At 35.6% G+C, this 15,427-nt stretch overlaps 1 protein-coding gene across 2 annotated transcripts in view; it reads right to left on the minus strand.

Annotated features, from left to right (window-relative positions):
• ATIC (5-aminoimidazole-4-carboxamide ribonucleotide formyltransferase/IMP cyclohydrolase) overlaps positions 1-15,427 on the minus strand; it is a 97,453-nt gene that overhangs the window by 13,074 nt on the left and 68,952 nt on the right. For both annotated transcript variants that reach the window (XR_009155438.1, XM_058186054.1), the window contains exon 14: positions 5,265-5,447. Coding sequence is in view for 1 of the 2 variants with exons in the window: in XM_058186054.1 (XP_058042037.1) it covers positions 5,265-5,447 (183 nt within the window). In the remaining variant the exon portion in view is untranslated. The remainder of the gene's footprint in view (positions 1-5,264; positions 5,448-15,427) is intronic.

The following is a 15,427-nucleotide window of genomic DNA, read 5'->3' on the forward strand; positions in this document are numbered from 1 at the left end:
AAGAATAGACTTTGGATTAGAAAATTGGTTTTTAAGAAACAAGGGGAAAACTTGACTGCTACTTAAAATGGATATTTAATTATTTGCATATCAAAGAGTGACATTTAGAGGCAAAGGAAGAAAAGCAAGATTGTAACAACTTTTGTTTTAGGACTACTTCTAGGACTGCTACAAGAATGGATTTTGAATGCCTCCACTTTAAACTTAAACAGAATAATTTTAAGAAGAAAGTTGTTTCTGATGATTTGAAACTTTAAAGAAATTTTGTTACTTATGTACTGTAACTATATTAAACAATGATTTCTATAGGCAGAGGAAGATAGCAGGAACTGAATAGTCTTGATGATCTCAGGATTATTCCTATATAGATGGGTAAGTTGCTGTGATTGCACAACCGCTCTAAGAAAGGCTGTCTTTACATTTATATTAAAGGTTTTAAAAGATTCATGTAAAATATAAATGATAACTACAGAATTTTTTAAGGATATTTTGGGGAATGATGGAAAGATCTTAGAAAATTGTTTTTGATGATTTGAAATTTTAAAAGAAATATTGTTATTTATGATTTGCAATTATACTAGATGGTGATCTCTAGAGACAGAGGAAGATAGCTGGAACTGAATAGTCTCTATTTTTTAGGATTATTGCCATGTAGATGGATAGGTTGATGTGATTGCACGACCGCTCTAAGAAAGGATGTTAAAAGGCTGTCTTCAGATCTATACCAAAGGTTTTGAGAATGCAAAATATAAATGACAATTATAGAATTGTTAAGGATACTTTGGGAAATGAGGGAAAGACTATATAAAATTGTTTTTGATTTGAAATTTTAATAAGAAACATTGTTAGTTATAATTTGTTATGATATTAGACAATGATTTCTAGAGGCAGAGGAGGATAGCAGGAACTGAATAGTTCCTATTTCAGAACTATTCCCATGTAGATGGATAGGTTGATGTGTTCACATGGCTTTAAGAAAGGATATTAATGGCTGCCTTTAGATTTATATTAAAAGTTTTAAAAAAGAGAATTGTATTCAAGTAAAATATATATAATGATTATAGGAAAATTTTTAGAGATATTTTGGGGAACGAAGGAAAGATTATAGACTAAGAAGGGGAGGAGGGAAATGAGTATTGGATTGGAGAATAGATTTTATTTAAATTTTATTAGCATTGGATAAATTTTTATGAGAAAGGTGCAAAAATTATTAATTAGAATGAAAGAGAAGGAAATATATTGTATAGATGAAATCTGAAATGTGTTTAAGGATGTACCCAACCGACAATCTGTTCACAAAGATGTTTTTTTAATATGTTTATAAAAAATAAAAAAAATTGGAAAAAAAAGAATGAATTGACTACAGCTAGAATTGTATTTGCACAACAATGGAAAAGTGAAGAGATCCCTACAGATGAAAATGTGATTAAAAAATACTAGAATATGCAGAAATGGACAGGCTAACACTTTCAGTTAAGAAAAAGAAAGAAACCGAATACTGTTTGACCTGGGATTTATTTTATGAATGGTTAGCTGATAAAAACAGGAGTTAGAAACAGGGAAATATAAAGAAAGGATCAATGATATAAGGGAGGTATGTTAAAATGGATAAGCAAACATCATCATCATCATCATCATTATTACTATTATTATAGAATCAATACTAATGTAATAAATACTGTTGTAAATATTTTGATTACTATCTCCTAAAACTATTTGTACCCAGAAAACACACTGTTTAATTGAAAATGGAATTCTTATGTTACAAAATAAAAAACTTGGGGGAAGAAGAATGAATTGTTATTCCATAAGCCATGCCGGGTACCCCTATGCCTTCTTCAGAAGAGAATATATTTGGAAAGTAGTGAGGCTCATGTACACTCCAGGAAGCACAATATTCTTGAGGACTCTGCACCTGGCCCTCGAGGACAGTGCTAGTAAGGAAGGGAGGGATATGGTAGTAGGTACTAATGGGGAAATCGCAAAACATTGGTGCAAAATATAATGTTGATCAAAAGTCTTTGAATATCCATGAGTTTCCAAAATATTTTTCAAAAGAGTTCAACAAATATATGTCTTACAATAGCAAATGCATGTAGTCAAGTTAGTTTTCACATAAATAGGCATTTTATTGGTCTAAGGCTAATCCAGGCAGAACGTTTTTGTCTCCAATCACTGATTGTGGCTCTACAAAAGGGTTCCTTTCTCAAACGAAATTTAAGTAATTGGTACAGTTAGTCCTCGAATTATGACAGTTCACTTAGCAATGGTTCAAATTTATGACATCCTTGCCAAAAGTACTTCCTGGTCCCAAAGTTATGTAAGTTGCCCTTATGACTAACCACAGAGATGCTGCGACATGGTCCCTGCCTATTCCACCCCCCCATCCTGCCCAGATGGGTCTCCACAAGCACTGGGTCTGTTTTCCTAGCCCATTGTATTCCACATGTTCCTCTGCACTCTGTCACCGATCACTCTTACCTTCTGAAGATCTTCAGAGCTTCGGAACATGCTGGGCCACAGAACAGAAAAGCAGCCATCTTTTTCTCAGGCACTGTCGAAGTTGGGTTTTTTTCTTAGAGCTCGCATTCTTACACACACTTGTTTTTGCACACATTACACGTGGCAGTCCGAACTAGAGTGCCAAGCTCTCCATTTCTTCTGCCCGAACCTTGCCAATTGCGCTGCCACAGAGACAGAAATGGAGAGCTTGGTGCTCTGGTTCAGCTTGCTACACATGCTGCAGTGAAGATTGGGCAGACAGGGAAGTGTCTGCAGTTGCATGGGTCTCCCTGAGGGAGGGGACTCTCATGGGAATGCAGACAGCTACAGGAGTGACCTTCCGCCTCTGCCAGGAAGTGCTGCCTAGGCTCCAGCATCCAAGGCATCAGAGGTGAGCAAAAGAGGGCAGTACAGGGCTCCCAGGCAAGGCACTTGGTGGCTGCTCTGACCTGGCTCGCTGTGAGGGGTTCGGCCATCTCTGGCAACAGTGAGGGACTCGTGTCAGTGTTCCAGAAAACCCCCTTGCCAAGTAAAAACTCCGAAGCACATATCTTTCAAAGTTCTTTTACTAGGACAGGTAAACTGGCACATCTGGAAAAATCCGAATCGGAGAGATCTGGGTTTTCCCTCAGTAAATCAAAACCCCAAAACCACCCCGATTCCTCTGCCGATCACATGCTCCAATCACCAACTGTCCCACCTCGATACATCACTCCGACCACTCCTTCTCCAGATGCAGGACTGGCCTGACCTTGACCGGCAGGAAGAATGTTATTGTGTCTAATGGGCCCCTCTACTAAATCCCCCCTCCTACTTTCCCACACATGAGAAAGTGGCAGCACAGAAGCTTCCTGCCTAGTATGGCTTCCAAAGCTGACAACTCAATTCTTCCGTTGCCATTCTGGCTGGCTGCACCTCCTCCAGTTCAAAATAGCTTTTGGGCTGCAATCCCCAAAGCAGCTCATTTAAATCAGTTACCCAGCAGCACATAGAGGGTGCCCAGGCTGAAACCAAAGGTGGCTTACAGGGATGTGATAGACGATTCTATCTGTGTGCAAAAATGAATGTAAGAACACAAGATGTGAGAGAAAAAACAGCTTTGCCAGCATCTGAGAAAAAGTCGCCCACTGCATGGCCCAGTCTGTTCTTGAGCTTTCGAGAACTTCAAAAGGTAAGTGATTGCTAATTGGGGTTGGTGCGATGAAGGCAAAAGCAGCTGTGTAGACCCCAAGGGGTGGGAAGCGATCATGATATATCTCAGTGGGTGAGGGGATGCCTTGAGATGTTGGAGGCCATGGTCTTCGCTACCTGAGGAACCCCATGTACACTTAACTACTCATGCATTCGACATATGAATTGGGGAGGGATGGGGTTCATTTATTTAATGTGATTTAGTTAACGTTAAAACCATAATGGGTAAGCTTAATTACGATTGTTACCTCAAGATTACCCATATTTAGCATGTTCTCAATCATCATTTTTAAAAAGCAGACACATTTTTATGCAGTCCAGACAAAATCTCAGTAATTAGCATCATCAACAGCCTTTATGGACTGATATGAAAAAGCTATAAAACTGGTGCTACCAATATTATCCTCTTCTAGTAATCCTTCCAAAGATATTTTAAATAAACAGAAACATGAATAAAGTTTTCCAGGAAGATATGACAAAAGTTACCAGTTACCTATCACTTCTGGAATTTAGCTGCTATGAAGGACCAGAACCAACACAAAATAATGACCTTGAGGAAGACTCTCTCCTTCAGTGTAGAAAAAAGTAATATCCAATAGTGTCCCAAAACTTTGAAAAAAGAGACTAACTTCAAAAGTACTCATTCCCATTTGATCCTAATCTAGCACAACCATTAGGGATGATGGATCCCTAAGCTTGTTTTGGATATGCATAACGTATTTTTGAAAAAAAGAAAGAACAAATTTCAATGGTTGAAACTCTTGTTTTGAAACATGGGTCATTAGAAACAAGTGGTAATGAGACTTCTGGCTGTGCTTCTGATGGCGTCGGAGGCGAGGACTGTAAGCTCCGCGGCCCTGCTCCGAGCTCTCCCCGTCGGAGGGCTCTAAAAGGAGCCATAGCCACCCTGTAGGGGTTGTGAAGCAAACGGGGGCACCTTGCAGGTTGAGGAGAGCCACATCTCTCCTCTCTGACTTGGAAAACCCCCTCATCCGAAGATATAATGAGGATTACTTAAATTTTATAAATGTGACAGAGATTACTAGCATTTTAGTGAGAATTGGATTAATATGAATGATACGCAAAACCAACTTTGCCTATACACAATAGAGAAATGTTTAGATTGAACAAGATAGAGATGAAGATAAGAGATAAAGATGAGGAGTTAGGCATTTTTTGTTTATGTATGTTTAAACAATATAATGGGGATTGCTTAAATTGGATAAATGTGATAGAAATTACTAACATTGTTAATGCGAATCAGATTACTATGAATGATACCCAGAACCAACTCTGTTTACACACAATATGGATATATATTTTAAAATAATAATAATAAAAATATAGAAAATCTGGGTCTTCACCCATTTCTTTGGTGTGGCTAATAAAAAAGAAAGAAACAAATGGTAATGGTATGCATCAGTTTTTTTCAAATTTAGCAACTTTGATGTGTGGTCTTCAACTCCCAGAATTGGAGCTGAGCTTCTCACAATTCTGGCTGGAAAATTCTGGGAGTTGAAGTCCACATATGATTTTAGACTTGTTTCTATTTATGAGTCTGGTTGCTTTACCTCACCAATGGTCCCAGTAACATATTGATCAATAGCATTGGAAATCTCTGCTCTTTTTATTCCAGTTTTGAACTTCATGGAAAGTACTCGTGGGTGATGTCTGAGCCACCAGAAATTTGCCTTGTCTCCAGCCAGGCGAGTACAATGGATACGGGATTGCTGTCCTGCCCCAATTCCAATCACCTAAAACACATAGAACAATATAATTAAAAGGCATATGAAAAACTTTGTATATACTTATTCATTCAGTATCACTAAACTCCATGACAGTAGAGTCATATTCATTTATTTTGTTTTCCTTACAGCATTGCCACTAGACAGAGTTTTATTATTTCAAATCACAGGTTTCCAAGTTAATAGTACGAACTAACTTAGGGCAGAAGTGTCAAACTGGCAGCCTGTGGACCGGATGCATCACATGCAGGCCACACCTACCTCTGCTCTGCAAAGGGAAAAAAACATCATGTGACGGCAATGTGACGCCCTGAGTTTGACACTCGTGACTTAGGGCCTTCTCACTACTCAACTTTTGTTAGCTCAGTCCTTTTATTCGTAAAGTTATTTTATTTCTGATAAGGTGTATGTCTCCTCCAGTGTCTGCAACAGTAACAGCAACAGCAGCCTCTGCTTACTCAGCAGAAAATAATTATTCAGTTATCTCACTTTGCAAACCTCTCAGTCAGGCCTTTTAGAATAAACAAATACTATAACACCATTAAAGGGAACATTTGTTAGGGAGCTCCTGCCTGAGCTTTTCCACTGACATCACATTAACTGACTCTTTGGAAACTGACTGCCTTTTACTTTTACTATAGGCCCTGCAAGAGATTCAAGAGGAAGCAATCAATTATTCACAATGCAAAACAACAACTCTCAGGATTCACCTCTTGCGATGAAAAGGAAATTCATGGATACCTTTTCACCTCATACCTAATCCCTTAGACTACAAACTGCTCAGATTATTGTTGCTTCTTGTTGAACACTGCTGCAAAATTTCCTTATTTACTTGTCCCATGCACTTTCAGCCCTATCTGTAATTTGTAAGAACAGTGATTAAAAAGGGTATTTCAATAAAAGTTGAATACTCAGCAAAACCCAACTGCGTGCTTATAACAATATAGATAAAATACAACTTGGAAGCTTGCTTCCTTGGGAGGAACAATAGTTACTCCCATTTAGAGCCTGTGGTCTTTATTGAACCAGAAATTATGAAAGAGTTTAATGGGAATGGCTAATTATTTAATTATATTATGAAAACAAAATTATTTTCCAACTCAGTTGGAGACAGTGATAGAAATAAGCAAAAGATTTGTGAATCCTTCTTTAACTTTCTACAACTCAAGGAAAAACAAAACAGTGACATTTTAGAAACTTTTAAAATCCTTTTAAACTCAGCATTAAGTAATGGAGAGAGCACTGAGGAATATAATGCTAATGTGTTAACAGCCTATTATATTGCATTGCAGTCAGGTGTGCCTCCATTCAAAACGGAGGAAAACCCCAACTACATGTTTGTAGAGAAAGGTACTTTTACTGAATTTGAACTGATAGCAACAAAAGAAAAGCAAAATCTGAAACAAAAGGCATGAAAATTACTTATTGAAAGTATCCCCAAATCTCTCCCCCCAAGGACCCAAGGTAAATGTCCAATCCCCATCCTAACTGGTGTCATGTGGGCAGCATCTTCAGGTGTTTTCATCCATCTGGTATTCTCGGACGGTTGACCTTGACTGGGCATAAACAAGTCCATATAGCTGCACAGTAGAACATAGTAGCAATCCTCCCTACTTGTTCACACAGGGCAATCTCTCTCCAGCTCACATCCCCCATCCAAATGCCAACCTTCCTCCCCACTCCCATTACTATAGTAGCCGATAACAGGCAAGCACCATAGAAGCTGACATTCCCCATGATCATGTGATCAAAATTCAGCAACTTTGCAACTGGATCGTATTTATGACCCGGGTTCATGTGATTACCTTTTGTATCCTTCTGACAAGTAAAGTTTATGGGGAAGCCAGATTCACTTAAACATGTTACTAACTTAACAACTACAGTTATTCACTTAACAATTATAGCAAGAAATATCATAAAATGGGTCAAAATTCACTTAACAACTGTCTTGCTAAGTAAATTTTGAGCTCAAATATGGTCGTAAGTTAAGGACTACCCATAAAAGCATTTGAAGGGTGCCCAAGTTAGACTCAAATCGCTTTGAGAGCATAAACAAATCATAGGATGCAATGAATTGAAAAGTCCTTGATTGAGGAAAAATATGCATGCTTTTAACAAGTTTGAAAAGATATTGACATAAAAATAATTTTAAATAAAAATATACTATATAACTCTGAATAAATATAGAATTGTGCTTACCTAAAAATGTAAGCACAACTCTATCAGCAACAGGGATTAAGGTTGTTCAGGTCATAAACATGCTGTGCTAAAACAGAATGAACATCTGCTATTTGCCAGTTAGTGCTTGCTTTTATTTTAATTTGCCTAGAGTCTACCTTTTGCCAATTCACAGCTGCGAATTCCCTTATGATAGCATTATTTCTAGAAAGGCCTAAAAAGGCTCCTGCACAGAACACATTAAGGTGAACAAATGAAAATGCTTGAATAAGAATGAGTTTTTAAAAGTCAAGTTTTATTAAACCTCATGAAGAACATAAGCTTGGCATAACAAAGAAAGATTAAGACCTACTCACATGGCTTCTTTAAAAATAAATAAAAACAGTAAGATGGCATTTGATCACTTCATTTGAAAGAAGTTCCCATCATGCAACACTGCCACTTATATCCACGTAAACACAAAAAGGACCAAACTTTGTAGTTATGAAAGCTTGCTATTCTACTTCTTTTTAAAATATTTGGAATCCTTCAACTTTCCTTTAATAGAATCAGGTGAAAAGAGCTATTTATCCCATTCAGTCCAAACTATTAAATATCTAAATTATTCCAAATTAAGCAAAGCTGACTGTTTTCTGTTGATTCATATCTGATGTAGGGAAGAATCACCACCTTTCTGAGTAGTTGACTCCATGGTCAAACTGCTCATATTGTATTGTTAAGAAATATTTCCTTTCAATCAAGATCTGCCTTCCCACAAACTGGACTCAGTATTCAAGCTGGGGTTTGATCAAGCAGAATAAATTGAACTGATTATATTCTATACACTATTTCTATTAATGCACATTAAAATTGCATTTGTATTGTTTTTTCAGACATGTACACTATTATAATTCAATATGCAATCAGCTAGTATTTTAAGATCTTTTTCACAAATATGATTGTCAAGCACAATATTGTCAAGCATAATAAATTACATACTTTATTTTTGGACCTAATGTCAGCCACTTAACATTTTTCTCTAATTTAAAAGGCATACTTTTTGCGTATGAATATTACTTTCAAGCCAATTATGTATCTTTTTGACCTACATCTATTCAATTCAGTGCTCAATTAGCTTGCTAATTAAAGAACTGTGGGTTCTTTGTCAATCATTTTTGCTGACATCAAGATACAGTATACCCACTATTTATTAAATAAGTTTTCATATTAAAAAATAGAAACCATTCTAATCTAAATCTTATTTTTGATCCTTCTTTGCTGTCTAGCAATAATTACTTATTCAAGGGGCTTGTACATCATTAACCCGTATACAATCTGACACAGAATCTTCCTAGATAATGCCAGAAATCTGTAGTTCCTCAGACCCTCCTTTTCCCTGGCTTTGCAATTTGGCACTTCAGCCTTTCTTCAGAATTTTATTTTCATTTCAATAAATGAGGCAAACCAATTATCAATCCAATTATTTGTATACATTCATGAAATTACTCTTTAAACCAAGAATGGCTTAATTTGAATTAAATTAAATTAAATTAACATAATCTTCCATGAAGTAAACAGCTTTAGCTTTTGGGACAGATAAAACTAATCTCCTGTTTTCACCTCGTTAATGTCCCAGGATCACTATATAAAGATGATGAGAAGACTAAGATTAATGAGTATTTGAGCTACTGAAAGCCAGGAAAGTAACAAGATTGGTATTTGGGAGCTCCCAAAGACCCTTCGATATCTCCATTGCCCGGGGGGGGGGGGGTATGATCAAGGAATGACAAACAAGAGGGGAAGTGTAAACCCCAAGTCAGAACAGGAGAAGCCCCTCAAACTGGGCATCGGAGAAAGCAACCATAGAAATTGCTAAAAAACTGGGGCGGCTGCAAAGGAAGGAAGAGGAAGAAAGACAGTGTGTGACATCGAGGTGAGAGACTTTGATATTTTGGGAAAGAAGAGATTTTCTGCTACAAGCTGTAAATTAAAGAGGGTGGAAAAGAAGGTTAAAATGAAGGGGTGAGAGCGGGTGTGTATTCGCCCTCACACCCGGCAATTTAGCTGTGGGGGGAGGAAGAAAAAAGTGTTAATCCTTATTCAAAAACCAGAGGGAAAGCTGGAAGTTCCCTCATAAAATAAAAGTAATCTGGACTTATTGATAGTAATTGGAGAAGTTGAGCCCTATTCTAGATGGGAATAGTGGTAATTCATAAAGGATATTTTGTAACAGGAAGTTAAGAAATTAAGAAGCTAACATTGGCAGATTTCTTTTGAAAGTATGGTCTGCTGCTGAAAAGTGAGTCAACAGTGCCATCTAGTGGCAAAGGAAAAAGTACTTTTAAGACTAGAAAAAAAACCTTATCTACGAGACCTTGACATTTATAACATATGTCCAAGAGGAGACTGGAAGCTGAGTTTTGTTTTTGGTTTATAATTTTCTACGGTTTTGTTTTTTGAAACTGGTCTTTTATCTACCCATTCATGAGTACTTTGAAGACTCTAGCTTCGATTTTTTTTGTTAGAAGATAAATGGAAGACAAGCAAAATAGTTGAGCTCACATTTGGTATTCCTACACTCGTCTTACTCTTAAGAGTTGTTTATTCCCCCCTTTTTTTTTGCTATTCTGGAAGATTTCTTTTTTCCCTTTTTATTTTTATTTTTTTTATTATAGTTTAATGCTGGAATTAAACTAAAAAGACAGTGGATTAAGACCAGAAAAGTCTGAAGATTTACTGGGACAACGTAATGTCCAATTTTTGTTTTGTATATCTCTCTTTTTGACCCCTCCCCTTTTTTGGATTTTCTTTTCAACACTATATTTTTAATCTGGATTATTTTTGATTTGTGAGGGTGGTGGTTGATTTAGTATTTCTGTATTTTTGCCTTTTAACTAATCCAACCATCGGGGAAACTAATCCAACTATCAGGGGGGATTAGATATTTGGATTACAAACTATTATATTTGGAATATAAATTTACAAGAATGAGTGCAAAAAAAAAGCTTACAACATTGCTGCATCCAACAGGCAGTCTTGTTTCAACAGAAAAGACCTTGGAGATGGAGCTAAAAATTTTATGCAAACATTTCACGATGATTTGAAACAAAATATAAAAGAAATGAAAGACATGATGGAGAAACATGAAGTGAGGATTCAAAAAGTAGAAGAAAGACAGAAGTGACGGAAAAAAAGTTGAGGAACTGGAAGGAAAATTTATGCTAACTGATAAAATTCAAAATTCACAAGAAAAAACAGTAATCCTTCTCAAAATTAACAAGGCTGACTTTTACTTAAGATTTCAAAATATTGAGGAGGAGAAAGGAGAAAATCTGCCTGAGGTGATAGCTGAGGTCTTGATAGAAGCTCTGGATCAAGCCAAAGAGAAGATTTTAAATGAAATTGATGAAGCTTCTAGAGTACGTACAAGGTATGCGAGGAAAAATAAACTACCAGTAGAAGTACATGTAAGATTCACAAAGAAAACATTGAAAATGGAGATATTGCAAATAGCAAGAAATACAGCACTAAAACACAAAGATAAAGAAATTGTAGTATTGAGGCAAATACCCAAAAGAGTTAGAAAGGAAAGAATACCTATTTTTAACAAGACTTCTAATATCAAAAGGAGTGAATTTCAAATGGATAATCCCGGAAGGAATTTTGGTGACTTGGCAAGAACAAAGGCTTAGATTAGACACCACTGACAAAGTAAGATCCTTCTATAATCAACTTATTGGACCAGTGGAAGAGGATCGGGGAGCGACAGGATACATACAACAAAAAGAGAAAGAAAAAGAAGAGAAAATAAAAGAAGAGAAGGAATGGGTACTGAGAGAGGGAGCACGGGCTAAGGAGCCAATGGAACAAAGAAAAGCCAGGGCGATAAAATTAAAAACTATCAATAAGTAAAACATGGAAGAAGAAATAAAAGCAATATTGATAAATGTAAATGGATTAAATGCGGCAATAAAAAGGAATAGAACATTAAACAAATTAAACTCCTTGAAGATGGATATTATGTGTTTGCAAGAGGTTCATATTAGAAAGGAACATGAAAAATTATTAGCACATTCAAAATTAGGAACTTTATTCACATCATTAATACATCAAAGCAAAAGAGGAATAGCCATGTACATTAAGGAAAAATTAGAAACAAAATTTCTCTTTGAAGATGGAGAAGGTAAGTCTTGATGGTGGAAATAAAAATACATTTCAAACAAATACTTTTGATAGCACTATATGCCCCAGACGAAAAACAAGAAGATTTTTATAGGAGACTACACAGAAAAATATTAGAATTGGATTACGAGCGTATTGCATAATGGGAGATTTTAATGCCGTAACAGATGCAGAATTGGATTATAAAACAATAAAGATAAATAAAAAAGCTAGGAGAACAATGCCAAAATCTTTTCGTAGAATGACAGAAGAGTTGAATATCCAAGATATTTGGAGACAAAAACATTTAAAAGAATTTACTTTCTATTCAAATAGATACTTATCGTGGTCAAGAATAGATATGATATGGATGTCAGCAGACTTGATAGAGAATATACAAGAAGTGAATATTGGTTCAAATATATGGGCAGACCATAACCCAATGATGGTAACATGGAAAGGACAGAAGAAAAGAAGAAGATGGACGTTGAAAACATTAACATTAAAAGAAAATGATATGCAACAATATGTGGAAAGAAAATTAAAGTCTTTCTTTGAAATAAACAAAAAAGAGGACACATCGCTTCAAAATGTATGGGACACAATGAAGGCATATATTAGGGGACTGGCAATAACTTATATCGCAAAGAAAAACAAAAGGAAAAAACAGAAACAGACAGAATTGGAAGAATACAAAAAACTTGAGAAAGAATTCCAAGAACATAGCCATAATGACAGAGTTAAGAAAAGAATGGAACTAAAAAAACATGAAATAAAACTAAATAAACAAGAGTTATTAGCAAATAAATTAAGAACATCCAGGCAGAATTTTTTTGAAAATGCAAATAAACCAGGAAGATGGTTAGCATATAAAATAAAAAAAGAAAAGGAGAAGAAAATAATAAAGTATTTATTAGATGAAAAGGGGAAATTACACTATAATAATGAAGAAAAGATAAAAATAACTCAAAATTACTACGAAAAACTATATTGTCAAGAAGATATCTTGGAAGAAGAGATAATAAAATACTTAGAAAACTTAGAGTTATCAAAAATATCGGAACAACATAAGACATTGTTAGAAAAAAGAATAACAATGATGGAATTGACTGAAACAATCAAAAAACAAAAAAATGGGAAGGCACTAGGACCGGATGGTCTACCAGCCGAACAATACAAAATCTTTCAAGAAATAATAAGCATTGTAATGCTAGAGCTGTATAATGAACTCCTAGATAATGGAAGAATGCCAGACTCATGGAGAGAGGCATATGTAACACTTATACCTAAAGAAGCAGATTTACAACTGATAAAAAACTATAGACCAATCTCACTATTAAATGTGGACTATAAGATTTTTGCTTCAATAATGACGAATAGACTGATAAGACTGTTAAATGAATTTATTCATATAGATCAAAATGGCTTCTTACCTAAGAGACAAATTAGAGACAATACTAGGATAATACTAAATACGTTAGAATACTATGAATCACATCCAGAGAAACAAATGGCAATGATATTTCAAAAAGCCTTTGATAATGTAAATTGGCAATTTATGATAAAATAATTGAAGACCTGACTTTTCCCCTTTTGAAATTGGAAACCTTTTTTTTCTCTCTGCTTAATTTGACTCTTTAAAATGGCGTCTGAAAGCGAAAGTGTGAAGTTCTCAGTCTAACAAAGTAGCGTTATTTGTGGATTGCTATAAATGAAGCTCTCCTATACTGAAGGGGGCAAAGAAAAGCTTTTAAGTTTAAATTCTTGACTTTATTGAATTTTTAAGATTGAAATGGCTGCTAAGCCACCTAAACCCTCTGGAAGAAGGGGTTCTGAAGCAAATCTTGAGGATATACTTAAAGAACAATTAAAACTCTGAAGAGAGGCAAAAGGAGATGATGGAAAAACTTTTAAAAGAGGAAATGAAAGAGAATAATAGAGAAATAAGGGAAGAAATGAAGGAGAATAATGAAAAAATAAGAGAAGATATTATGTTGGCCTTTCAATGCTTGTCTAAAAACGTTGTGGGAATGGAAGAAGAGATGCAACAGATTTCTTAGTCAAATAAGCACTTAGAAGATAAAATGGAAGGTATTCAGACAAAAGTCGATGAAAACAAAGATCAGGTTGTGATATTGCAGTACAAGCTTATGGAAGGAGCTCTTAGAATCTGTGGCTTACAGGAAGAGAGAGGAGAGGACCTAAGAAAAATCATATCAGAAGCATTGGCTGAATTTATTGAAGTGGAACCCCAAGAGGTAGCTTATCAAATTGATAAAATATATAGAGTTAATTCTTGGATCGCAAGACAGAGAAAGCTATCTCAGGACATTGTGGTTTATTTTGTAAAAAAAACTATGAGAAATCAGATTTTGCAAGTTGCATATCAGAAAACTTTGAAAATTGGAGAACAGGAGTTGAAGGTCCTGAAAGAGATTCCTTCCAAGATGTTAAGAGACAGGAAGGATTTTTTCTTTTTCACACAAGAACTTAAAAAACACCAGATTCAATTTAGATGGGAGGTGCCAGTTGGTCTGACAGTATTTTATCAAGGAAGGAGATACGGGTTTGACACTGTGCTAAAGGCAAAGGATTTTCTCTCTACAGTCTTGAAAGTTGAAATAGAAGTGATAGAAAAACTTCAAGAGATTCAAGAGGGTGTGGTGATCCAAGAGGCCTCATTGCTGCCAGCACCAGAGGAGCCACAAGAGCAAAGGGTGACAAGAGGAGCTCGTAAAGAAGAGCAACAGCTTCAAAGTAAAAGTCAGGACCCCAGAATGGAAGCTGTGGGAGGAGCTAGACGGAAGATACCGGAGGAGGATCTTCTGTTGTCTGCTTCAAAGCTTCAGGAGGTCAGCAATGGCAAACAGAATTTTGTCATGGAATGTTAATGGCTTGAATTCACCTCAGAAAAGAAGGAAATATTTCACTATTTGAAACAATTTAAAAATGATGGGATTTGCCTACAAGAGACACATATCAAATTATCAGACCAAAAATACTTAATAAACTCAAAATTTTGTTGCATCAGCTTTGGACAAGAAAAATGGTATAGTTGTATATATCAGGAAGAATATACCAGCTAAGTTAATTGAGGCAGATACTCAAGGAAGATTTATTGCTATTGAACTGGTAATAGAAGCAAAAAGACATTACTGATAGGTATATATGCACCTAATCAGCAACAAGAAAAGTTTTATAAAATGTTGCATGAGAGGTTGACCCTCTGGGATTACAGCTCGTTTATTTTATTAGGAGACTGGAATGGAGTAATTGATACAAGAAATGATAAGAGAACCCCTTCTAAGAAGATACCTATACATGCAAAACTACCAAAATCCTTTTTTGAAATGATGGAAGACTTTGAGTTTAGAGATATATGGAGGTTGCGGAATCCAGATGAGAGAGATTTTACTTTTTTTTCTGATAGGCATCAATCTTTTTCACGTATTGATTTTATCTTAATTTCTAATGACTTGCTTTCTAGGGTGAAGAAAATGAAGATATTTCCGAGGTGTTTAACTGACCATAGCCCAGTTTGGATGGAATTACTACAAGGAAAAAAGGGTGGTAGAACATGGAGGCTAAATGAAAATTTGTTTAGATATGAGGATAATGTAAATCAATGTAAGAAACAGATGAAGAAATTTTTTGATTTTAATATGAACAAG

The sequence above is a fragment of the Ahaetulla prasina genome, chromosome 1 (assembly GCF_028640845.1).
Source record: "Ahaetulla prasina isolate Xishuangbanna chromosome 1, ASM2864084v1, whole genome shotgun sequence".
NCBI classification, from domain to species: Eukaryota; Metazoa; Chordata; class Lepidosauria; order Squamata; family Colubridae; genus Ahaetulla; species Ahaetulla prasina.